This window comes from Lissotriton helveticus, chromosome 5_1 (assembly GCF_964261635.1).
Source record: "Lissotriton helveticus chromosome 5_1, aLisHel1.1, whole genome shotgun sequence".
Classification (NCBI taxonomy): domain Eukaryota; kingdom Metazoa; phylum Chordata; class Amphibia; order Caudata; family Salamandridae; genus Lissotriton; species Lissotriton helveticus.
In genome coordinates, this window is record NC_136065.1 from 40,091,778 (window position 1) to 40,117,756 (window position 25,979).

Here is a 25,979-nt window from a genome sequence, read left to right on the forward strand (position 1 = left end):
TTTATTCTAGGTTTGAAAAATGTTTTAGTATCAACAGTGGCCTCAAGACAAGTAGTGAGTCATACCCTCATCTTTTTGTTACTAAATTAGTCGAGAATTCAAGTCCACAAATTAAAAATCGAGTTTTGAAAGTAGAAAGTACCTGGCAAGCTAATACCCCGTCCCAGATATTACAGATGCTCCAGTACCACCAGAATAGAATCAGGGAAGAGCAAGAACACGAGAGAAAACGTATGAAAGACACGAAAATGAAAGTACTAGTTGCACAATCCGTTCCTCAAGACAGTCAGAAGAGGGGTCCGAATCAAGCCAGTCATCCTGCAGCTCCCGTTAAAGGGAATTGCAATTATTGTAAACAGCCAGGTCATTTTATAAACGAGTGTGCAGTTCTGAAACATAACATAGCTACTGGTAAGACTAAAGAAAGACCACGTCCGCCTAGACAAGAGCAAGTTTCACAGATTCCTCAGCCACAGAATGCACAACAGACAGTTACCGCACCGCAGCCTATTGCTGCAACACAGCATGTTACATCCCAGATGTACCAGTATGCACAGTCCGAGTATCCAGAGTACCAGCAGTACTCATGAAACAGCCTAGAGAGGGAGGTAGGCTTGCCTCTCATCGAGATACCTGTAGATCAAGAAGGTCCCTATGTTCATAGTCAAGTATTAGGGAAAGACAGAAAGTTTTTGATTGATACAGGGGCAAGTAGGACCACAATTAGTCATGCCGAAGTTCCAGGGGCTCCGCTCTCAGGCTCAAGAAATGTTTCCCTTGGATTTTCAGGAAAACCTATCATAAATGAGATTTCAAAGCCAGTTACTCTAGAAGTAGGTCCATTGTCCCGTACTACTGATCTGTTACTTACTAAGTCATGTCCAGAAAATCTATTAGGCATTAGAACACTGAAAGAGTTAGGTGCAGTTATATGCTGTTCCCCAGAGGGAATACGTCTGTTCCTACGTGACTTTAAGGGTCACTATGTTTTACGTGATTTTGATTCAAGACTGTCTAATGTCCCGCAGCATCTATGGGCACAAGGTCCAACTGATGTAGGTTATATGCAAATCACACCCCATCGTGTGACTCTCAAACCAGGTGTAGTGTTACCACGAATCAGACAGTACAGATTGCCACCTGAGGCTGTAGCAGCCTTATCCAAAATTATTGACGAGCTCATCGCTCAAGGAGTAGTTGTAGAAACTGACTCCAACGTATGCAATTCTCCGATCATTCCAGTCATGAAACGTACTGATCCAAATGCACCCCCAGTATATCGATTAGTGATTGACTTACGAGAGCTCAATAAATGTATTGTTCCGCAGTACCCAGTTGTTCCAGATATCTCTTCCCTATTAACAGCCATTGATTCCGAAGCCATATTCTTCACTGTCATAGACCTCAAGAACGCATTTTTTAGTGTTCCAATTCATCCAGACAGCCAGTTTCTTTTCGGTTTCTGTTTAAATGGAAGGAGCTATATGTTCACACGCGCTCCTCAAGGTTTCACAGAAAGTCCTAGTATTTACAGTCAAGCACTTAAGAGACAACTTGATAATGTTCACATGCCAACTGACACTGCCCTGCTCCAGTATGTCGATGATCTACTGATCACAGCCCGTTCTGAACGTGATTGCGAGCGAGCGTCACTAACGGTTCTGTATTTCCTGGCCGAGATGGGGCACAAGGTGTCCCCTTCGAAGCTTCAATTCTGTGTCCAGCAAGTGGTATACTTAGGACACTTGCTGTCCAAGAGGGGTAGGCAGTTGACACCAGACCGTATCCAGTTAATAGCGAGTCTTCCTCAGCCCAAGACCCAGAAGGAGGTACGTGCTTTTATCGGCCTCACTTCTTACTGCAGACAATGGATTCCTCAGTATGCATTTCTAGCCAAGCCACTGATACAGTTAACAACACAGGAGGCAGCCGTATCGACTGTCCTCCCTTGGACATCTGAACATACACTTAGTTTCAACGAGTTAAAGAAAGCTTTATGCCAAGCTCCAGTTCTAGCCACACCGAACTACAGTAAGCCTTTTACACTTTTCGTCACAGAACGTGAAGGTACAGCATTATCTGTTCTCACACAAGATCAAGCAGGACAATACAAGCCATGTGCTTATTTTTCGAGCACATTAGATCCTGTAGCCCAGGCTCTGCCTGCGTGCCTCAAGTCAGTTGCAGCCATAGCCCTAGCTATCAGACAAAGTGATTCCATAGTTTTAGGACACACCCTGACAGTACAAGTTCCACATTCCGTGGAAGTTCTTCTGAACCGAACACAAACTCAGCACTTGACAATTGCACGTTTAACAGGTTATGAATTGACACTGTTCCAGCCACACATAGATATCAGACGCTGCAACGTCCTGAACCCTGCTACACTGTTACCATCAGCTAATTCAAATTCTGCCACACATGACTGTGTGGAAGTAGTCAACATTACGACAAAGCCAAGACAAGATCTGACAGATATTCCATTACCAGACCCCGACCTGACACTTTATGTGGATGGTTCATGTATGAGAACAAGTACAGGAGAACTAGTCGCCGCGTATGCAGTGACTACTGACACTGAAGTTATTAAGACACACCGAATTGACACTCTGTCCGCTCAAGCAGCAGAGCTAGTTGCTCTGACACAAGCCTGTATACACGCCAAGAACTTGAAAGTTAATGTTTACACAGATTCACGCTACGCATTTGGAGTCGTACACGACTTTGGAGTGCTCTGGCAGGAGAGAGGTTTCATGACTTCTCATGGAACCAAGATTCAGCATGGTCTCCTTATTCAAGCTCTGTTAGATGCCATACATTTACCGACATCTATTGCTATCATGAAGTGTAAAGCACATACGAAAGTTACTGACATTATTTCCCAAGGTAATGATCTAGCAGATCGCACAGCCAAGCTTACAGCACAGACTCCAGACATTCAAGTTAATCCGACACAGACACATACTCCAGATCCGACCACATGTATGACAGTTAAGGACCCTACACAAGATGTCATAGATATCCAGTTACATGCTACTCCCGATGAAATCAAGAAATGGTCCGAACAAGGAGGGGTCCAGACAGATCAAGGATGGTTAACAAAGGGTAGAGCCACATGGTTCCTCCCCGACTCTATGGTTCAAGTCATTATTAATACCGCACATAGTCCAGCACATTTAGGAGAAAAAGCTATGTTAGATAGTATCCAGAACATTTGGTTCAACAAGCATTTACGAGCTGCAGCCAAGCAGAAAGTCCGTACCTGTATGATATGTTGTCAGTTTAATCCAGGTAAAAGTGTCCCGGTGGAACAAGGTGGATTCCAGCCTCCTGACCACCCTTTTGAAGTCCTCCAGATGGATTATATTCAGATGGAGCGATGTCGAGGTTTCAAGTATGTCCTTGTAGTTGTATGCGCTTTGTCCAGGTGGACAGAAGCATATCCAGTCCCAGATTACACAGCCGCGACCACTGCCAAGCAGTTGGTTCGTGAGTTCTTCCCTCGTTATGGACTCCCTAGAGTCGTATATTCTGATAACGGTCAGCCATTCTCCTCAGAGTTAATGAAGCACGTTTCCCTTTTGTTAGGGTACCAGTGGAAGTTCCATTGTGTACGCCATCCTGAAGCAGCCGGTCTCGTTGAGAGACATAATCAGACCCTGAAAATCCGCATTGCCAAAGTGTGTAAAGAGAAAGGTGTGGACTGGCTAGTAGCTCTGCCAGTCGCTTTATTTTATATGCGCATGGTCGCACATTCCAGATCAGGTCTGTCCCCGTACGAGGTCGTTTTCGGCCGCCCCCCAAATATGTGGGGTACTCCTAGACCCCGAAGTATTACCGATGTTTCAAGTAATATGCTGACAAATTACCTAGCTTCCTTGATGTCTGCCCTCAACTCATGTCGTTCACAGGTTGCCGCTGCATTTCCAGACAATACCGAGGTGGCACCGCACAAAATCGTTCCAGGATCCATGGTGATGGTCCGCAACTTTGACAGATCAAGTCCGCTGGAGCCTCGATGGAAAGAGCCCCGACAGGTCCTCCTCACCACCCGTACAGCCGTGAAGTTGGAAGGACGCAAAGGCTGGGTGCACCTTTCTCATATTAAACTTTTTAATGGACTAAAACCCGCCTTAAAGAACATTTCCCAGGATTTGAAGGATTGCCAAAGCATTGTTCCCAAGGACTGTCCCGCAAAAGACATTGCTACAACCCCTCCCCTGTTAGAGAAAACTCCGCAGCAGGAGTATAAACAGAAACTACGGTCTAGTAAATTAAGTCAGCCAGTTTGATTGTCTAAGTCCTCCCCTAGGTGAAACGGTTAGACTGTTTCTGACATGTATAAAATAGACCCCCATAGTGAGAGAGTTAGTCAAAACTCAATCCGATGTATCGTTTTTCTATGTTTCATATTATTTCTCAGCATTATGATTTCCTGCACCAGTTATGCATTTTTCCTGTGTTTTCCAGTTTCACATGTAAATAAGTCTTCTAATGCTACAGTAGAGCACACGTTTAGTGATCTGCCTCCTCATGAATTTTCTTACCGCCTCGCTATGCGTAATAACTCCTTTATCCGCATGTTACATTATTCACACCAGACCAGCAATGCCACTAATTGTTGGGTGTGTGGTCGACTCCCCCCTTTCCAGACGCCGAAGGGAGTTCTACCACTTTTTCCTTATACATTTTCACATAATGGTTCGTGTGGAGCATGGTCCACGTTAACGTCATCTTCAACAGATATGTCTTTTCTTAACAGTACATGTTTCCCAGACAAGCAAGGTCTCCCTCACCGAACAGGTTTAGATCTAGAAAATGAAGTGTACAATTTAGGTAATTATTCGTCGAATTTTATGGTCCTGAATGTTCAGTCTGATACTACTCCAGACTTACCTGCTATTTCAGTACTACCAGTCAAAGGCGAATTATGTGTCCGAAATAATGGTTCCGTACATGTAGGACATAGTGATTGTACTACCATTGTCAAGTATAGTGACAGTGGGAAATCTATTTTCAAAGCTTCACGTCATTCATATTTTATTTGTGGTCAAACTGCATATGTTCGTCTGCCCCTCGATTGGGAGGGAACCTGTTACATTGCCTTCCTACTGCCACCAGTTTTTCTAGCCCCATCCGATTATCATAGAAACACACATCTAGTACACATTAGACATAGAAGGGAGATCGAGTCCCCAATTGTCGATTATACTGAAACTGCTCTAGAACAGTATACAGATTTTAATAAAGGTTTCTTCTTCTTTATAGGACCTATCCAGAATAGTAAGCTAATCCGTAGATTAACCAGAACCCTTGAAGCTGTAGTAAATGAGACTGCCTCTGCTCTAGGTAACTTAACTGAAGAGCAATCTGCTATGAGATTTGTCGTTTTACAGAACCGTCTCGTCCTTGACGTCATACTGGCCGATAGGGGCGGGGCCTGTAGAGTCATCGGATCTAGTTGCTGCATTTTCATTCCAAATAACGCGCCGTCTGTTTATTCAGCTATAACCAGACTTCATAAGATTGCCCATCTGATACACCAAGATCCAGGCACCTGGACATGGTCCGGTTGGTTCTGGAATATAATTTCCGCCTGGGGATGGAAAGTCTTGTCCTTTCTAGGTATTGCAGTAGCGATCATATTTAGCTGCTGCCTCTGTATACAATGTGGCCCTGCGATTTGCGGCATGTGTGCTACATCCTGTATTCCTAGTATAACTCCTAGTCCCAAGCCCTGTTCTAAATCCCGTTCCAGAAGAATTCGAGATGAGCAAATGATACTGTATGAAATGATAGACGGTATCATGAGAATTGATGTTTCCTGATGGAAACGTAGTGACAAGGAGGGAATGTGGAAAAGTAAATTTTGCCATGTTCTGTGTCACCACGTGTCATCCATCATATGTTATGTGTGCATGATTAAATATGCATATGTACTCCCTATGTTTGATTAATGACGCAATTACAGTTGTGTCCATCTCTAGTATGCCAGTTTCCAGTCCTCGTGAATACTACGAATATCAGGCCTATGTAAAGCTACGTTGCCACGTTTCCCAGTGTGCACGTTATTCTATTATAAAGTCCCCGTTTCTAGGCCTCAAAAGGGCCCGGACACCAGATTCAGCTCCTGTATCCTGAAGCCTCGCTGAGGAGCGATACAGCCCCCACCTGTATCCTCGACCCTTCACTTACTTCCTGCCACGCAGTGCCCGGTGCAGCCTGGCTCTGCCTCTGAGTCTGCCAAAAGTATGTTATAGTTCCAGTTATCAGTTCAGTCCTCCTTCTCTGCATTCCTAAAGCTACTGAACTGCATCAATAGTTTCCGTCATTGTCTAGCCTTCATGTCTCCATGTTAGAGAAATACTGTATTTAATGGTCATTTAGTATTCTTCATCACGCACTACATGTAGAATAATGCATGGTCCAGTCTTAGTGTCTGTTAGCCTTTCCCCTCCTGACTTATAGTTTATATCAACATGTTCTCTAAACATCAGATACTAGATAGGGTTTAGGTACATGTCGCCCTGACTCTCCAGACTTCAGTCTCTGCTCCTAGCACAGAGTTCATAGCCCCCAGCTTCTCCTAGTGATACGTCATTGCCAGTTTGCGCGCACCATCAGGTTAGAGGTCCCGGCTCCTTAGGTAGCCCCCTCCATGGTTTCCGCCCCATTCATGACATATCCTGTTACGTTTACATCACATGTCTATGTATACGCCCCGTTACACCTACTGTCGCCCTTATCTTTCGCGACTGCTACGCGTCACACCTTCTGCTCCACCCACTGCTACGCCCACTGCAATGTAATGCTATGTGTTTGCGTTATGTATATATGCTCATGTATTGTTATTAAAAGTCAGCGCGCTCATCCCAGACCTAGCCCCAGCAGCTGCTGGGCCCTGTCATCCTATTCCTATGCAGGTTGTCCTGTTCCTGTCCTTATGCTGTATTAAACCTGCAAAACTCCTACTACCTCGAATCTTGACTCTTATTTATTGAGCTATCTGTTACGATATATGTCTAGTCAAAAATAGGGTATTATTTATTTATTTACCACAGTTTGATTCCCTGAGTTGGACATATTTTTTTCAGCTCCTCTGATCTCTCAACTTTGGCCTACGCTTTTTGTCTTACATACAATTATTACACACAGAGCTCTCAGCCTCTGTGCGGGTAGCAGGCTTCCAGTCCGCACCTTTCCCAATACATCAGAGTTTTAGGCAGGGTTGCCCCCTGCATTCATTGCTATTTGTGCTCACCACAGAGCCCTTAGCTACGTGAGTGCAGCGGGACCCATTAATTTGTGGGTATGAATGGTCACAAGACCGGTCCGACAGTATTGAGCTATATGCAGACAAGGTATTATTATTTTTAACCGATCCCGGATTTTCCCGATACTTTGGGTGTTTGGGGAGACCTCCAGCCTTGGATACAATCCAGCGAAGTCAGTGTTATTTCCAGTATGCGGTCACCATGGGCGCGTCTCCTGGGCTTCGCAGTTCTCTCACGCAACAAAGGGCTACAAATATCCGTGGGTCTTCATCTCGCCTTGTCCCACGATATCTTTGGCACATAATATCAATCAGCGCACGTGGTTCGCCCAGGTTAATGCACTCCTTAACAATTTCCTATGGGGAGGGGGCATCGTCCGTGTTGCGCTACGAACCTGCACCCAGTCGACGTACTGTGGCGGGATTGCGGTGGCCGATATATATGCCTACTATGTGGTATCTCATCTGTTGAATATCAACGAGTGGTGGTACAGCTCATACACCGATCCAGCGTTTGCTGTGGAGTGACATGCAATAAAGGGTACCCTGCCCTTGAGCTTCCTCCACAGTCGTAAAAACCTTGGCACTCAACCCCCACCTGCAGAACTGTCATCCAGTTCTGGCGTTATATCGTGAATAAAATGGGCTGGGACGGGCGCCTGACAAAGACAGCCCCTCTGTGGCAGGGTACCTACCTGCGACCTGTTGCCGGACTTCCAGGCTTCCGAGCCTGGGACCTCATTGGAATCTCTACCCTGAGTGACATTCTGCTGGGACCCACTCTCAAATCATTTCAGCAACTGCAGATAGAATTCCACTTGCACTGGACACCGTTTTACAAATATCTGCAGCTGAGACACGCCCTGACTCTCCTAATCTGTTTGCTGGAGGTCTACCAGAATTTCACACCCTAGAGGGACGTTTACTAATGGGGGATCTTGACACGCAAAAGATCCGGCAAATCTACCAGACACTGACCACCCATATCCAAACCACAGTACAAAAAACCAGAGATGCGTGGGAAGCCGACATCCCCGACCTTACAGACGATGCCTGGACTGAGGCTCTAGCTGGTCACGAGTTGCCACTATAACCACATGTTACAGATAATCCATGTTAAATACCTCCACTGCGCATACTACACCCGCTCCCCCTTCTGGAGGATGGGCATTATCCAGTCCCCCATATGTCTCAGATGCGGAGAATCGGAGGGGACCTTCCTACACACGGTCTGGAGCTGTGGGGCAATGTAACCATTTTGGCATGCCTGGGTCGGGTCCTGTACTGGCGTCTTCAATTTGATATACAACATAGAAACCTAGGGGTCTCAGAAAGAGGATATTTAAGTGCCTCTGCGTAATTATCTGGATGCCTAAATTAGTACATATAGATAGTCAAGACTAACTAGTTTTGACTTAGGACAAGGATTTGCAAAAAAAGTGTACTACCAGTGATTGTAGAGGAGGACCATTTCGGATTCCCATCAAAGACCTGTATGATCAATATTATCACTTGGTTATCCTTCAAGGATCATGTGTCTCTAGATCATTGAGACATTGATCGTACCCTTTATCGAGAAATGGGGTTCCGACCCACAATCACTTTAGAACCATGTGACTCTGATCTGATGGGATCAAGTGCAGTGCAAAAATATATATGGAAGTGGTGAATTTAAAATAGGATAGAGAACCACCAGGAAACATTTTATTGATAGAGGGGCCTCTTCCTGTTAAAAACAAGAACAGTGCAAAAATATTTGTACCTTGCAGTTTAACCAAATACCTGCATGGGGGCCAACATGTTTCAGCCTTTTGGGAGTAGGACCCTAGGCTTTCTTCAGGGCCTCTGTTCTGACTTATAAATGCTACTGCATGTAATGCATAATGTGCAAAAATAATTCAAAAATAGTGAAATACTATAAGATAATCACAAAAAGGATATAATTTATATGAAAAGTATATCCTTTTTGTGATTATCTTACAATCTATTATTATCTACTATCTTATAGTATTTCACTATTTTTGAATTATTTTTGCACATTATGCATTACACTCAGTAGCATTTATAAGTCAGAACAGAGGCCCTGAAAAAAGCCTATGGTCCTACTCCCAAAAGGCTGAAACATGTTGGCCCCCATGCAGGTATTTGGTTAAACTGCAAGGTACATACATTTTTGCACTGTTCTTGTTTTTAACAGGAAGAGGCCCCTCTATCAATAAAAATGTTCCTGGTGGTTCTCTATCCTATTTTAAATTCACCACTTCCATATATATTTTTGCACTGCACTTGATCCCATCAGATCAGAGTCACATGGTTCTAAAGTGATTGTGGGTCGGAACCCCATTTCTCGATAAAGGGTACAATCAATGTCTCAATGATCTAGAGACACATGACCCTTTAAGGATAACCAAGTGATAATATTGATCATACATGTTTTTGATGGGAATCCAAAATGGTCCTCCTCTACAATCACTGGTGGTACACTTTTTTTTTGCAAATCCTTGTCCTAAGTCAAAACTAGTTAGTCTTGACTCTATCTAGATGTACTAATTTAGGCATCCAGATAATTACGCAGAGGCTCTTGAATATCCTCTTTCTGAGACCCCTAGGTTTCTATGTTGTATATGTAGTTGTTGTGAGGAATATAACCTAGGCTGGTCTGTAAACATTCCTCAGGCCCTCCATAAAAGTATTGTTGCTTATATGTCTTCAATTCGATCCCAAGCTTTTCTTGATTCACAGCACCGAAGGGATAGGGGAGAATCGCTATAAACAACATCTACTATTTTTGGGCCTCACACTTGCCAAGCGGGGCATTGCCCAAACATGAAAGGGTACCTCCCCTCCATCAATGGGTGGGTGGAGAAAGGCCGCAGACAAATGCATGGAGGCTGAAATCGGAGTGTATCTGGCGTGTGGTTTTCCATGAAAATATGGTCTCACTGGGCAACATACCGCAGTAAAGACTTGCCTCCCTTCAGACCCTCCCTAAACGAGGCAATCAAATCAAACTGGACCAATATTTAGGTAAGATGAATCGCTCTGTCATCTAAACATGTACACCTGAACATTTTACTGATTATTAAAACATATAGTAACCTGTGCCAAGTTTAGTTATTGGGCCTGTATGTTCACAGGCAATGTTGTTTGAATATAATTGGTACCATCTCATATAAACTGTACCCAAAATGTATGTTTCGAGCACCGCCCGCTATATACCGTTAAAGTCAATAAAATGTATTAATAATAAAAAAAGACTGCACTCCATATATCTACACTTATTTCTTGCACTTTCATCTCTGCAGGTAAAACTTCAAGAGTGGCAGCGTCTTCTGAAGAAAGAGGACAAATATTTTCAGGAGTCTAAAATCAAGGAAGAAGAACAGTATCAAACCATGAGGGTGAGTGGCTGCAGTGAGTGCTGTGTCTCTGTGTGTCTGTGTATGTCCCTGCCCATGTCTTTTTGTGATCTCTTAGAGTTCAAGAACACAGAGGCTGATGAGTCACCCTACAAACTGTGTCATGGTCCCCAGCAAATGAATATACTGACGGGAGTCACTGCACTTGGATATGGGGAATGCATTCAGCCAAGGGTTCATCCTAAAAAAATCATAAAATCAAGAATTACTCTTCTGATACTAAGGTAGTAATAATAATAATAATAATAATAATCTTCGGTTTTTAGCAATGCAAAACCATAAAAGTTATCACAACATACAAAATACATAAGTATTTATATAAAAACAGTTATTACACATGTTTTTTAAGACATATAAACAGGTTCTGTGCAAATTGAGTAAATGATAGGGCACTAGTAACCCTCTAAGTTTCTTCTTCTATTTCAAAGGTTATTCCTATGTCTCATAATGCACTTTAGGAAATTGAGTACATGGTAACAGGTACCTTCAGAATCCAACATCTGTAATGCTAACATGGCTGGGCGACACTGTCTGTAACCCCAACTTTTTAATAGAGGGATTATCCAGATTATTCTATGGGTGTGAAAAAATTTGCAAAACAGGATTGTATGAATGGTTGACTGTCGGGACAAATCGTCACATGGACAAGGAGCCAAGTTTAAGTTCCAATTGTTTTTTTCAGGAAAAGTCACTAGTCTGTAAAAAAGGTTCAGTCTGAACCTTGTTGGGAGCATCTTATCGTATGCTGTAAATTCTAGGGTTAGATAAAGCTGGATTTTCGGGGAATACTGTATCATATTCGCATGGGTCACAGATTTTTTGGTCGACAACAAGGTCAGTCTCAAAGACTCTAGATGGCTCAGCGCAGTTTGTTTCAAATCTTTCTTAGATATTTCACTTAGTTTTTCTGGGGTGAAGTAGTACTTATGTAATCCCAGATCAGAAAAGAAGTGTCTGATATAGGAGAGCCATGTTATTTTATGTACATGATCCAGTTCCATGGAGTCTTGTAAGATGTTTTTGGTCAGCAGGTTTTTGTCCGACATCCAGACGCGCCTCCAAAGTAAAAGTGGCTGGATCTTTATTAAGTCTTCAATAAATGGGATTCCCAATTCCATGTGCGAGGCATAGATGGAAGAGCCTTTTGGCGTGGACAAGAGGAATCTCATGAAAATATTTTCTTCTTTTTGCAAAGAACCAATGTCTGTGTGTCCCCATATCCCTGCCCCGTAGAGGGCAATGGCTTGGCATTTTGCAGCATAGATCTGTAGCAATTCTACTGATGGTCTTTTTCCGAGTCTTTTTGAGAAGTTCATCAGTGCTAGAATTGCTCGTTTGAACAGGTGTCTCCTGGCCTCGACAGCCGCCTTCCAATTTAGTCTGTCATCAATCATGATGCCCAGGTAAGGATACTGGGAGGTCTTTTCGATTTTTTGGTCTTTTAAATAAATGGACTTTGTGACTTTTCGTTGTCCACCCGCTACCATAACAAATGTTTTTTTTACATTAATATGTAAGTCCAGGGCACCCATGAAGTTAGCATACTTGGATAAAGATTTCTGTAGCTCAATAGGGGTGCGTGCTAAGATAACTGCGTCATCCGCATAGAGCAGTGCGGGGATCAGGCGATGTTTCAGTCTGGGCAGGTCCTGCCCCCCCTCAGCATGGTCTCCTCCAATCCCTTAGTGTACAAGGAGAAGAGGAAGGGGGCTAGGACGCATCCTTGCCTTACTCCTCGCTCTACCCTAAACGATGCTGTTAGCTCTCCTTTTATTCCATATCTCACTCTTGCTGAGGCTTCACCGTATAGCTCCCTTAGAAAATTCAGAAGGGGAGGATCAACCCCTAGTGTACCCAGCAGAGACCAGAGCTTCGCATGCGACACGCAGTCAAACGCGGAGGACAAATCCACGTAGACCATATAAATTGTCCCTGGCTTTGCATGAATGTATTTCGAAACTAGCATGCTTAAATGAAGGGCCTGTTCCACTGTTCCAAATCCTTCCCTAAAACCAAACTGGAGATCCGAAAGGATATTTTTTTCCTCTGCCCATTGCTGAAGTTTATCCAGGACAACTCTGCCGACTACTTTGCCCAGAGAGTCAAGCAGCGAAATGGGTCGGTAACATTTCGTATCTTGGCGGTCTCCCTTTTTAAAGATAGGGACCATGATGGAACATGACCATGACTCCAACAGTCCAAGTTTCGCTGCCGCTGTGCAGACTCTTGTGAGTATAGGAGTCCAAAGTTCAGGAAGATGTTTAAATAAGTCCACTGGGACCCCGTCGGGGCCAGGTGCTTTGCCGCTCTTACTCATCGATAGTGCCATTTTGACGTCTTGTAGTTCAAAGTCTATCAGTATTGGAAATACTACCTGGGGGAGATTAAGATGACGTTCTTCTGCTATCGATGTTAGTTCAAAGATTTTTGAAAAATGATTCACCCAGGTTTCCTCATCGATGGCAACGTCGATCTGAGGAATATTAGAGTCCGATAGCAGAGGAGACTTAACTATTCGCCAAAAGGACTGACTATCTTTCTTGAGTGCGCTTTTATGCAGAGCTTTCCACAAAGACTGTTTCAACTCTTTTTTCCTTGTCTTTCTGACATTATTATACTCTCGCCGGAGGTATTGGATCTCTAGATGGTCTCTGTTCGATTTTCCAAGTGCCTTTCTTAAGTTGGTCTGCGCCTTAGTACAATCATGATTAAACCAACCTGTAGTACTTGGTTTGTTTTGTTTGGGTAATCTGGTCAACAGTATTTTTACTTGTTCTAGTATCATCTTAAAATTTTCCAGGATTAGCTTGGCATCTGCTTGGGGATCCAGGCATATCATTATATTGTTATAAGCAGTCTTTATTAATGTGTTAGTAAGCTTGTTAGGATCCACTTTTTCCCATTTTATAGTGTATCCGGTTTTTTTCCCACTTCAAGCCTGTTTTGTGATAAGGTATTTGCTATTGCTGCCATAAAAGATCTTGGTTGGTTCAGCTGTAAATTCAGCCTTAGAGCAGAATGGTCGCTTAGAATGTTTTCCAAAATTTTAAAATTCCTACTTAGATCCTTTAGACCTTCTGTGATAATTATGTAGTCGACTGTGGTCTCGTGCCCCCTTCCTCGATAGGTAGGTTCTAGTTGATTCTCTGATGGTAGAATTGGGTTTATTATTTGCAGTTCCAGTTCTGAGAGGATCTTATTCATAGCCAACCCCGTTCGTGAATAGAGGAAGTGCACGAGGGGGTTCTCGTGCTCGTCCACCACTCCACAGGTCTGATTGTTCGTCAAAGGGCAGGGGTGTAAATTAAAGTCCCCTCCCCATATTATATGGACGTTACCCTTTCTCTCATAAAGATGTCTAAAGTGGATGATTTTTTCTTGAATTATGGAGAGGATGTTTAAGAAATTGTCATCCTCTAGATTATTATATAAATTGATTAGTATAATAATATATTTTTTCCCTATTGTCAGTGTAAACAATTGAAAGTTTGGGAAAGAGGCTGCCTCTAATACCTTCAAGTCAGTTATTGTGTTGGCTATGTAAGTTACCAGCCCCCCCCCTAGGTCTACCTGAGCTGCTTGAAAGGGCGGGGGATGAATATGTCTTATATCCTACAAGATGTAGGGGCGTCGTGGCCCATGTCTCCTGTAGGCATATAATTTTACCCTCCTCCAAAAATCGGGCAGCGGAACCATCCTCTATTTTTGGTCGGAGGCCTGCAACGTTCCAGAAAATCATTGAGAGCTGTGAGATTTCGTTCTCAGTATCCACCGTTTTAGGTTCTGGTAGGTCTGGGGGATCTTCGGGTAGGACCGGGCTGATCTGTAGGGGCATCATAGTTTCAACTCTTGGTCAATCAACCATTTCCAGGCTGCTAAACCGGTTCATGGTCGGTATGCCCCGCCAATTTTGCCAATGTGGGGTATCTCTATAGATGGGTCTGTGTGATCGGTAGCGCGGTCTATCCCACTGTTCCCAGTTTCTACCTCTGTTCTGTGGTCCCACAATCTGCCACGGGCCCTCTAGCTGTTGATAATTATGGTTTACTGACCACCAAGAATTGTCAGGATCACTATGTCGCTGATATGTTTTAGGCCCAGCGAAGTCTAGTTCCCATGGTTGTGGGACTGCTTTACACCAGATGTTGTACGATTCATTCGAATAGTTATTGGAATATCTTTTTGGATAAAAGAAGGAAAGGGATCTTGTAGCGATCCCTCCAATTGTGTTATTATGATCCCAGGAGCAGATATACTCGACTATGCTGGGATCCTCGAAGGTGATCACTATACAATCTCCCTGTATAGTTTTTTTCCTATGTCCCACCCAAGGGGTCCTACAAACTGTTGTTATCCTGCTTGTCCAGGTTGGCGGAACAGGTCGATTTGTGTTCAACCAATACTGTACTTTATTTTTCAACGATCAGTTGGGTTCCGTCCCCTCTCCCGTTAGTTCAGGAACCCCCGTCATCACTACCACATATGGGCATGCCTCAGGTGGCATGTTTAGCGGAAGCCTGTTGTCAGTGGTCCCTCTCATGCCACCTTTGTTGTTTGGGAGATTTGTTTTTTTTAGTGGCAGGAGTTTTAGGGGCCGGTGTATTTATGATTTGCGTATTTGCTTTAGATGTATTTTGTACGATATTGCTCTGCGGGGGAATAGTAAGGGCCTTAGGCGTAGGTTTCCGTACAGCAGGAGCCTTTGGTGCTGTAGGGGCCTTTACTGTGGGTTGCTGTTTAGGCGACGGGTGGGCTAGAGTTATGACTTTCTTTTGTGGAAGCAATGTTGCCGAGGTGTTTATGCCCGTTTTTGGCGGTCCCTGTATGGGTATTACCTTGGGACAGCTAACGAGTTTTGTCAATTGAGACTCGATGTTAAGCAGTCTAGTTTCTATTGGGCGAATAAAGGAATCTAGAAGGGAAGCTATCTCCTTTATTAGCCTTGAAGCTTCTCTTTCCTTGCCCGTTGTTATTTGGGGGGGGGGGGGATTCTAAAGTGATGGTATCTTGAATGTTCTGTAGTGGAAGATGGATCGTTATCAAATTATTGGCTGGGTCAGCTATTTGGTGGGATAAACCTGACGGATTTATGGTGTCGATCAGATCTATATGATCGACCAGTTTGTTATTTGCAGTATTATCTAGCTTTTCCTTATCCTTCCTTTTCTTTATGGCTCCCTCCCTCCTCCCTCTAGCTTGCCTTGCTTTTTCCGGGGTGTGGTCAGGGAAAATTTCGGGTGTTTTTTCTAGCTCATTTTCTGAGAATGTTACAGAGAGTTGAGAGGCAGAAAGATCTACATTATTTGGGAGACTAAGTCTGTTTATGCCCGCTGTATTTTGGGTTGGGTCAGATTGTATGTCTGGGGTTCTTGCGGTTGCTAGTAGTCCCATTGAGGATCGCCTTGCAATTGCGAGTTCTGTTGATACTCTACCCTCAATCAGACAGATACTTTGATCAATGAATGTATTAGCTTTAGAAATAAAATCATCCATCGGTCCTAGCAGTTTTTCTCCTACCCCGGTTTTTTTGAGTTTTTTTTGTTTACTTCCCCTCGTGTTCATTTTCAGTGGATGGAATATGCTATGTCTTTAGTTAATAATGATGAGTTGTCGCTGGCTTCAGGAAGATGGTAAGTACTTGTAAAAAGAGTCCGAAGATATACTGCTTAGAGCAGGGGCCCGGACCGGACTCTCACGTTCCCGAACGGCCTCAAACGGCCCGCTCTTTGCCCGGTCTTCGCCCCGGGCTGCGACCCGCGCGCGTCCCGCGTCGCGGGTAAAGTGATGGTAGTTATATACTTGTCGGCAGTGGGCGTGTCCGTGGGCATGGCCGCCGGGGGAAGAGGAACCAGCTGAGCAAAGTGGAGGTTGCTGGTCCTCGCAGTCCCCCGGCTTGCTGGTGAAGTTTGCCCAAGCCTCTACCCTGGGGTCTCTAGCTGGGAGCGCTAGGCTAGCCCTGCCGATTGCAGGGCTCGCTCACACCAGCGAGTCCTCGTCAAGGGGAGGCTGCAGTCAGACAAGCAGGCTTCTGTGTTGCGCGGACCTTTGCTCCATCCTGGACACAACAGGCAGTAGAGTTCGGCAAAGCAAAGTGAGTGGCACCCGCGAAGCGGGTGTCACGAAAGGTTTTGATCCGTCGGCAGTGAACGTGTCCGTGGGCTTAGTACTACTAAGGTAGTACTTACACACTTACACTTAGTGTGTTAGAGTATGTGCACAGGTGTGGCATTATCTAACTGGGAGTACGTGTGTGTGTGTGTGTGTGTGCGTGTGTGTGTGTGCGTGTGTGTGTGTGCGTGTGTGTGTGTGTGTGTGTGCATGTGTGTGTGCGTACATGTTCACACTTAGACACGTGTCTAAGTATTTGTTCAGGTACGGATGGCCCTGGAGTTATCTGATGGAGTGCATGCATGTCAGAGCATCTCTATATATGTCTGTTTTTTGGGCTTGGATTAGTGCTTGTGTGTGTCTGCATATGCATATATAGGTTTTGACACAGAGTATGCAAATACATGTGTGTGTCTATGTGCATGTGTGGTTGAGAGTTGTGTATGCTTTTAGTCTGTGGGTTTGTACTTACGTATGTGGATGCTTCTATGAGTTTGCTTAGCACAAGGTGTGATATATGCATACGTCTGGAGTTACACAACCATGAGATTTTATATGCATCTTTGTGTGAGTATATATATGTATGGATGTGTAATTCTGTGCCTGCATGGACTGAAGATCTCCATCTGTGAGTCTTTACAAGGTTTGTGTGTGAGTGTGCACATTAATGTGTGCATTTGCATGAGTGGGTACCTCTGGGAGTGTGTATGCATGGATCTGGAGTTATACATCTGTGTGACTTTATATGCATCTGTGTGGGAGTTTATATATGCATGAATGTGTGCCTCTGTGCTGTGAGTCTGTGCATGCATGGACTGAGGATACCCACCTGTGAGTTTGTACATGGAATGGAATGGAATGGAAATAAAACAATAAATATTCAATTCAGGGCCTTGAAAAAGCCCAGTGGGCGAAACGCGTGTCGGCTGCTGTTGTTCTTCATGTGTTTGGAAAATTGGAAATAAAAATTAAACGGAAAACACCTGATTCAGGATTGTGCTTGAAACTTTATTGAAAGGACACTTGACAAGGACAATTGGAACGCTTTTTGTGGAAGAATCTTCACCATTTATTGTCTCACTATCTTGTTGGATCATAGATATAATGATCGGGTGTGCTCTGATGTACTGTGGTTGATCATTGTTCTAGACTTTGCAGTCCTAGAGATAAAAAATACCCTGGTGGGTGGGTATTACAACATCATATGAGCACCCCTTAGTAGTACGATTGAAAATCAACACCTAGACTTAGTATGTCAATAGATGTGCAGATCAATAAGCAAACCCACAAAATTCTTTGGATGTGATAAGTAATAAAACTAGCATGGAAGCTGCAACATTGTGTACATGAGTTTTAACCCAAGAATAGTTCATCTAAACCAAATGCCCTCTAAACTTAGCACGTTTGGGGACATTTACATTCCCTTCTTCAGGACATATGCATTTCTAATTCTAGAAATGAAATGGGCACAGCTCAGCTTCAGCCTCTGAGCTTGGACATTCTCTGTTTTGCTCAATCATCATTGTAAGATTTTCCTGACACAGTCTTATTAATCGGCCATAGTTTGACGTGTCAGTTTTTATGGCTTCATTAGACCTTTCTTACAGGGATAGGCCATAGCTGACTGGAATGTCCCAGGATATCTAGTGCACCTAGCTCTGCCTCAGGATGGGAGAAGGGGCAGGCCTGTAATGTGGAAGCCCCTTCAACAGTGGTGCACATTTATCACCACTCTAACACTGCCATTGGTTGTGATATTTAAGTATTCAACAGGGGGTGTCTGTAGAGATACATTTAACAAGGGTGTCATTGTCATAAACCTTTCATGGTATCTGATAAACCCTCCTACACTTTTCATGAAGTGTTTCTCTTATTGTGCACTCTTCATTCTTTAGTGGTTGTTACCTCACTTATCGCTATACCCCTGATAGTATTGACAGCTGAGTGCCCGTTAATTGCTGTAAAACCCTGTGCACCAGATCCTAGCCCTGGACACGAGGCTCAGGGTTTGAGCACGGCCATACCACGATCAGGGGCAGGAGCGACGAACGTCAGAGAGGGGATGATGGACATGTTGGTTGAGGTTGTTTGCCTCTGGTGTCCTAAGGTCTATCCTATAGTGGCTATGAAACAGGCCACGGATATCCCTTTCTGCCCTTGACTCCCAGGATAGCAAGGTCGAGGAGTCAAAAGGTTCTGACCGAGGCAGAAGGCGCGGCAGGCACTCAGAACCCAACAGTCAATCAACAAACACAATAATATTATGTCTAGCCTAATACTTATCTTTAGTAAGAAAAAAATATTTTAAGGTCACAACAAAAAATACCACCCAGTTCAATAAAGGTACAATTACGCGTTTGCACTGTACGATCCCCAGAATAGCGCACCGGACCTCTGGTAGCCTCTACTCTCTCTAAGAGTTCTAGATACTTTAGTCCCCTGTATGAGCATAGGTATTAATCAAGCACAGAACTCTGGGGTAACCCACTGACTACTATGTATCAGTTCAGTGACTTTTGCCTCAAGAAGTTCACCCAGGCAAAAACTATATTTTTCAGACCGCACATTCCTCTGCCCTGCTATACGTACTTGGTGGTGGTGTGCTCGGAGTACCCGTTCCAATAGCACAAGCTATAATTGTACGGAGCTGTAGGGCATCCTCATTGGAGCCAATGACTGATAGAGTTAATCAGTTTGTTAGGTTTCCATCGTGCCACTTGTCATTGACAGTGTGGGCTTCAAGGACAGTTGCACAAAGATGCTCGATGATAACAGTTGCAACCGCATGGTCGAGTTTTCAGCAAATGGTGATCATTGGCAGTTGCGACTAAAGCTCAAAAGCTTTTGAACTGATTGAGTTAGATTTTATGGCATAACCCGGAAGCTTACATTATGCAAATCTCCTTTATTGCCAACTCACAGCTGCAACAATTGAAGAATATAGAACTTCAAAAACATTTTAATAGGCTATAAAGTCCCGCCACAGGCAGTGTTCTCCCTTTCGGTGTTGCTTCTGCTCATACGATAAGTACAGCCTTTATAATACAAATACTTAGGGCTGATATCGATGTTGGCGGTCCAAACTGCCTTATTAGGATGCGATTGAACACTGTTATGTTGCCTGCCTATATAACACTATGGGAGCATGCATTCTGGCTGTAAATCGTCTGTAATGCATGCTCCGATAGTGAAATTGAAAGTGCGCTTCATCCCTGCACCCTGCACCCCGTGCAGGGATCAACAGAGCTGCACCATAGATGCCCCCTCTGCCTCCAACCAGAGACCGTGCATCAAAGGAGGCCTTGCTGGGGGCTCCCAAACATGCTTTCGACATGGTTTCCATGTCGGACAGACCGGCCCTTGAAATTACAGGCCGGCTGCCATCTGGCGGATGGGCTCGAGAGCCCGTCGGAAGCCAGCCATAATTACCTGCCGGTTTACTTTCCGACCGCCCATTTCTTATATCTCATCTTGATTAGGTGGTCGGAAAGTAAACCAACTGGCTCATTATGATGGGGCCTATGAGAAGTTGGCCTGGTATATGATGCCCACTAGTCTAATGGGCACCTTGCACTAGTCCAAACGACCCTTATTGATGGTAGGTTGTAAAGTAAACCTTATAGAAAGCTATCCTAGTGGTAGCTGTGGAGAGCAGCCTTCAGGCGAGTTAAGCTAGTTGTTTTACCAATTATAATCTCTTGAATGATCAAATGAAAGCACACCATACAAGGTATATATCAGATATATATGTATTTATTCTAAATACAACCCCTCTGGGCTCTTTACGAGGTCAGAGGTAAAAGTACAATACAAGGAACTTAATTAGCATACGATAAGTTGCACAGTATATGTTATGCCCTAGTGGCATACAGGCCTAGGGCCTGTAGAACCGCTATAACCATCTAAGGTTAGAATGCAGGAGGTCCACTGAGGACGAGTGCAGTGTCTAAACACAGCCGTGGCTCACCATTGACTTTCTATGGAGAACAAACAAGTTACAATTTGAAAGATTAAGGGCACTTCTAGGTGAACTACGATGGAACCCTTTTGGACTAGGACACTTCCAGAGTCGAGACCCATGGGAGCACCGGAGTACTCGTGTTACCTCGTCCAGGGAATCCGGGTGCATAGGTGTCTTTAGGTGTCCGGTTTCGTCGTCGATTCCTATGGAGAGCTGCGAAGAAATGCTGCAGGCGACCAGAGGAAAAGTGTCTGGGTGGATCCAAGGGTGGATCGGAGATGTGAAGAACCTGAAACCAGAGGAGACCGAGTCTGGGTCACAAGCCAGTGACCAGGATGGCGAGGAGAAGATCCCAGCCGATGTCAGGTGATTTCAGGTGAAAGAGGTGAAGCTTGACTCTTCAACCACGAGGACCAGGAGGCCGACGACGACCAGGAGCTGGATTTGAGCTGTCCCACAAAGGATCTAGTTGACTGCAGTGTCAGAATCCGGAGTGGACACAACAAGCCTTGACAACAGCAACCCACGCAAGATGACAAGATTGGCTTCGGTGCAGACCAACAAGGTCCGAGGGACTCCTCTTGGAGAGGAGTGGGAGCATGTCTGGAGCAACCAGGAAAGCTCACTAAATCAAAGATGGCCCTTCGTGGGGGCTCGCTAGCCAACGGACTAGGAACCGCAAAGGGTCCTCGAGCGGAAATGCATAAAGCCGGCCCACGGGACACTTGTGGAGTGTAGGCCTCTGAGCTTCGGTGCAAAAGGTGCACGGGGCAGGGGCTTCAAATACCCCAATGCACAACTTCAGGATACCTCGGGAAGTAGGTGCAGTTGCAAAGATGCAGGATGTCCAGGAGTTCCGGTCCTACGTCTCTCGTGTCTGCTACAGGTCTCTGCTTTGCTGGGAGTGCAGGTCAGCATCAGAGATGTCTGGAAGTCTGTGTCCTGTGTCGCAGATTCTTCGGGATCCGGCGGGTGCCTCGAAAATGCAGACCGTCAAAGATGCAGTTAGTGCCTGTTTGAACAGGGTGGTCACTCCTTGACCACAAGGGAGATTTCTTCTGTCTTCCAGTCGAAATGGAATTTCAAAGGTCCAAGATATATGTTGCAGAGTTTCGTCCAGGGTATTCTAAAGTCCTAGGGACTGGGTTTCTATACTTACAGTAAGTTTAGGGTTTGGACTAACTCTAAGGTCCCTCCTATGGGTGGACCTGGGGAGGGGGTGGTTAGACCCCTTCCCCTTTGTCCAGTTTCACGCCAGAGCTGGGGCTGAGCGCCCTAGCAACCGGTTTGAACTGGGAAATGCATGGAGCACCTTGTGTGCCCCAGGCACTGTCTGAAAAGCATTCACTGAATGCAACCCACCCTGCCCCAATCCACTAAAGCCTGTATGGGGAGGTGCCAGCACCTCCCTAGACAGGAAACCTATTGTCCAGCCTCCCCTGCTATAGTTTTGTCCAGCAGCAGGAGGGCAGGCTCATGTCTGTGGCAGCAGCATCCATTTTGTGATGCTGGGGCTTTGTTTAACTTTAACCGGGTTTACCAGTAACTACATGTCTTCTCCCTCTAGAAAGGTGGAATGCTACCCCCGCCGCTCTGGCGGCGGGGGTAGTATTCCAAAGTGTTTGACACCTTACACAACATGTTTTGATAAAGCCAAACTAAACTTAGCATTAACCGCGAGGATTATAATGCACTTAAGAGTATATGGTATGGCTATATCATAGAAGAGCCATAAGGAGATGGTTCCGAAAGCTGCAGAGGGGCTCAGCTCATGCTAGGGTACCCTCTCACAAAAAACCAAGCACTCTGCCTTCAGGATTGTCAAGGCCTGCCATAGGAGTGACTTATAGGTTACTATGTGTCTTTATATAAGGTAGATATAGGTATACTATATCTAAGTAAGGGGTGCTTACACCACCTTACCCAGGCTGTAAGTACAGACCTGTGGTGTCAGTTTGGAAGGCTAACCAGGGGTGGCACAAGACATGCTGCAGCCCCTGGTAGGCCTCTGGGGTCCCTATGCCCTTGGTACCTAAGGGACCATATACAGGGGCTCAAAAGGGTGACCCAGTAGCCAATCTGGTATGTACCAAAAGTACATGGAATCCATTTTATAGAGCAAGCAGATAGACTGGGGCCCTGAATAGCAGGATCCCAGTCCAACTAAGTTGAAACCCATTAAAACACCAGGCAAAAAGTGGGGGTAACCATATAGTCAGATTCCACCTTCCTACACGGCAATAAAGGCTCTGCCCTAAGGTCGGAGCCTGTACAGGCCGCATCATAATCCGCGTCTTACTGTGTTTTTTCACCTTGAGATATTCCACCCTCCCCTATAGAAAATAAGAGTAATATCTCCCTCCTATCCTTGTACCAACAGCCTCAACCAGTTTATTGTGTAACTTCCCATGTCTCCCAATGTCTTTTCCTAACCCTAGAAAGGAGTGTGGTTGTATTTTTATATTTAACTTCCCCTCTCTTACAGCGTTGGGTCGGACGTCCTACTTCCTCTGTACCCGACACAACTTTTCAGCGTTTCTCTCGGCTCCTTAAAGCCGAGAAATACTCTCTTGCTGTGGACCGATCTTTTTATTCTAAATCCGACCCCACGCCACTTGTTGCTGCAGGCCAGATTTCTTTGAAAAGTGTGAGCCCGTACCCCACTGCAATATTAGCGGGAGCTTCTTGAAAGAAAAAAAATATAGACCATCTCGCTAAGGTCACCTCCCACTGAGGCCGTTGAGCTATGCAAGCGGGGCTCACCCATCGGCAGCAGTCCAGTAGATTCTTCTCACAGGTGTGGCAACGGAAGAAAGTCTGTCTACTTAACAAAGATGCCAGCAGCACTTCTTTCCCCTCAGCGACTGCTGGCCCATGTAAATAAAGGCAACGGTGCGATACGCAATTATCGTACAGTTTTATAAATAACACCAAAAAAAAGAGATAATCTGAGGCACAACAATAAAGAAAGGACCACACAAGTAGAAGAAAGACCCTTAAGAGATGGTCAGCCACACTCTGTATGTGCCGGGCCATTTTAGGAGATAGGGACACCTTAGTGAAGACACTACAGTGGCCATTTTAACTGATTGGGCAAACTGCTTGAATTCTGGCAGTTGCAGTCCAACGAACTGTCAGAGCAGCTGTTTCCTTACACTGAGCCCAGTAATCTTAAATAATATTTACCTTCTGCCATGTCCCTTGAACCTTCAGAGAATACTATGGAGGATAGACTGGAAGAAACTCTAAATATGGCACTGGATAAGGTAATTGGACACTGGATGACATAATTAATAAAAAAGTAGAGGTTCTCTCCAAGAAGGGTTGGCCAGTTACTGTCCCAGGACACCCTGATAGGAGAGATGGGGTGATTAAGGCCCAGAGGAAGAGGCTGTAGGGGAAATCCTGCCTAAGGCAGTTAAAAAGCCAAACGCTCAAAACAAACTACTTCACTAATTAGCGGTGACAAGGATGGTGCCTCTAGCACTGCAGATGGGCAAGAAAAAGGCCCAGAGGTTCCTATTCCCATAGATTGTGATGAAACATTGTAGGATGCAATTAACTTATCCTGTTCCTCCGACTTTGATTCAGGTATTGAGGAGATGGAGGTGAGGAATATGGGTACAACTAAGGAGGCATCAAGGGCATCTGGGTCAAAAATGGGCATTGTTGACCCATTCCGAGAGAATATGTTTGACCCGCTGCTCATCAAACACCCCTTGTCTCCAGAGTTGGCTCCATCACGGCATTTTTCTGAGTACCTCTCCTTTTGGCCTAGGAAGGAAATACCAAAAGAGGTCAGGTCCCGTCTTAGATCCGAATGCCCACACCCCTCCCTCCCGGATAAAGTTGGGTCTACCTCAGAGTTAGATGCAAAGGTGGTGGCTCTTAGCTCCAAGGGAGGAAATGGCCCTAGGAAAGGTATCGATAAAGGCCTCAAGTCCTGCCAAGACTGTCTATTTAATATTACTGGCCCACTCACAAAGACGTTTGAGATGGCTGAAGTGGCATATCTTGAAGACACCCTCATTGACCCCAAGGAATTGTGCCAATGGGCACAAATAGCCATTTGCCTCCTGGGGAATGCAAATACTGCACTCTCAAATGAGAGATGAAAAAGCATAGTGCTAAAAATAGATCCTAAATTGGTCAAACTGGCCACTAGAGAAGGAGTAGCTGCCTCCCAGGGTCTACGTTGATGGGGACAATTTTATCAGGGACATGGCTAAGTACATGGGAGCATTTAGCTCAATTCAGAAGTCCTAGAAAGACATCAAGAAAGTCTTCCAGGATAGGGATTTTAGCTAGGCTGGTAGAACAGGGGGTCAGTTCCTCGGCCGTGGCCAAAGCTCTTCAAGACCCTACCTGGGATTACTGGGCAAGATTTGCGCACCCACACTTTGCTCCACATTTGTCATTTATGCCCACAGAAACAAATACCTCACAGGAGAGGCTTCAGAAGTGAGCGGAGATATAGAGGCTTTTCAGTAGGTAAGAAGTATGAAAGACCTTTCAGATACCCCAAAAAGTAGGAGGCAGACTAGCCCAATTTTGTGGAAACTGGAACTTGGTGAATCATGACCCTTTGGTCCTAGACACAGTGGAGGGACACAAGATCGAATTTTCAGATTCACCATTACAAAGGAAAATTCCCCCAGAATTGATATTCTCACAAGAAGATTCTATATTAGTAACACAAGAGGTAGTGGAATTATTAACCAAAGGGGCAATACAAGAGGTAACTGAATCAGGTTTTTATCAGCAATATATTTCTAGTGGAGAAGAAGGACAAAGGAATGAGACCAGTGATAAATCTGAAAGAGTTGTACAAATAGGTGCTCTACCACAACTTCAAAATGGAAGGGGTGCACCTCCTTAGAGATGTGCTAAGGAAAGGGGATTGACTAACACGGTTAGATCTAAAGGATGCTTACCTGCCCATCCCAATTTGGACTCCACACCAAATGTTTCTCCAATTCACCTGAATGGGCAGACTATGGCAATGGTGCAGTCTCCTTTTCGGACTTTCCTCATCCCCTTGGTGTTTGACCAAGGTTCGCGGGACGCGAGACGGGTGAGACTAATAGTTTACTTAGATGATATCCTGATAATGGCACAGTCCAGATAAGTGGACTCACCCCACACAGAACTTACCATGAGCCTAATAGAACACCTGGGTTTTGTCATAAACGGGAAAAAATCTAGCATGGTAGCAAAC

At 44.8% G+C, this 25,979-nt stretch overlaps 1 protein-coding gene across 1 annotated transcript in view; it reads left to right on the plus strand.

Moving 5' to 3' along the window:
- LOC144752932 (E3 ubiquitin-protein ligase TRIM39-like) overlaps positions 1-25,979 on the plus strand; it is a 331,687-nt gene that overhangs the window by 84,200 nt on the left and 221,508 nt on the right. The window contains exon 2 of the mRNA XM_078640749.1: positions 10,579-10,674. Coding sequence (XP_078496875.1) covers positions 10,579-10,674 — 96 coding nt within the window. The remainder of the gene's footprint in view (positions 1-10,578; positions 10,675-25,979) is intronic.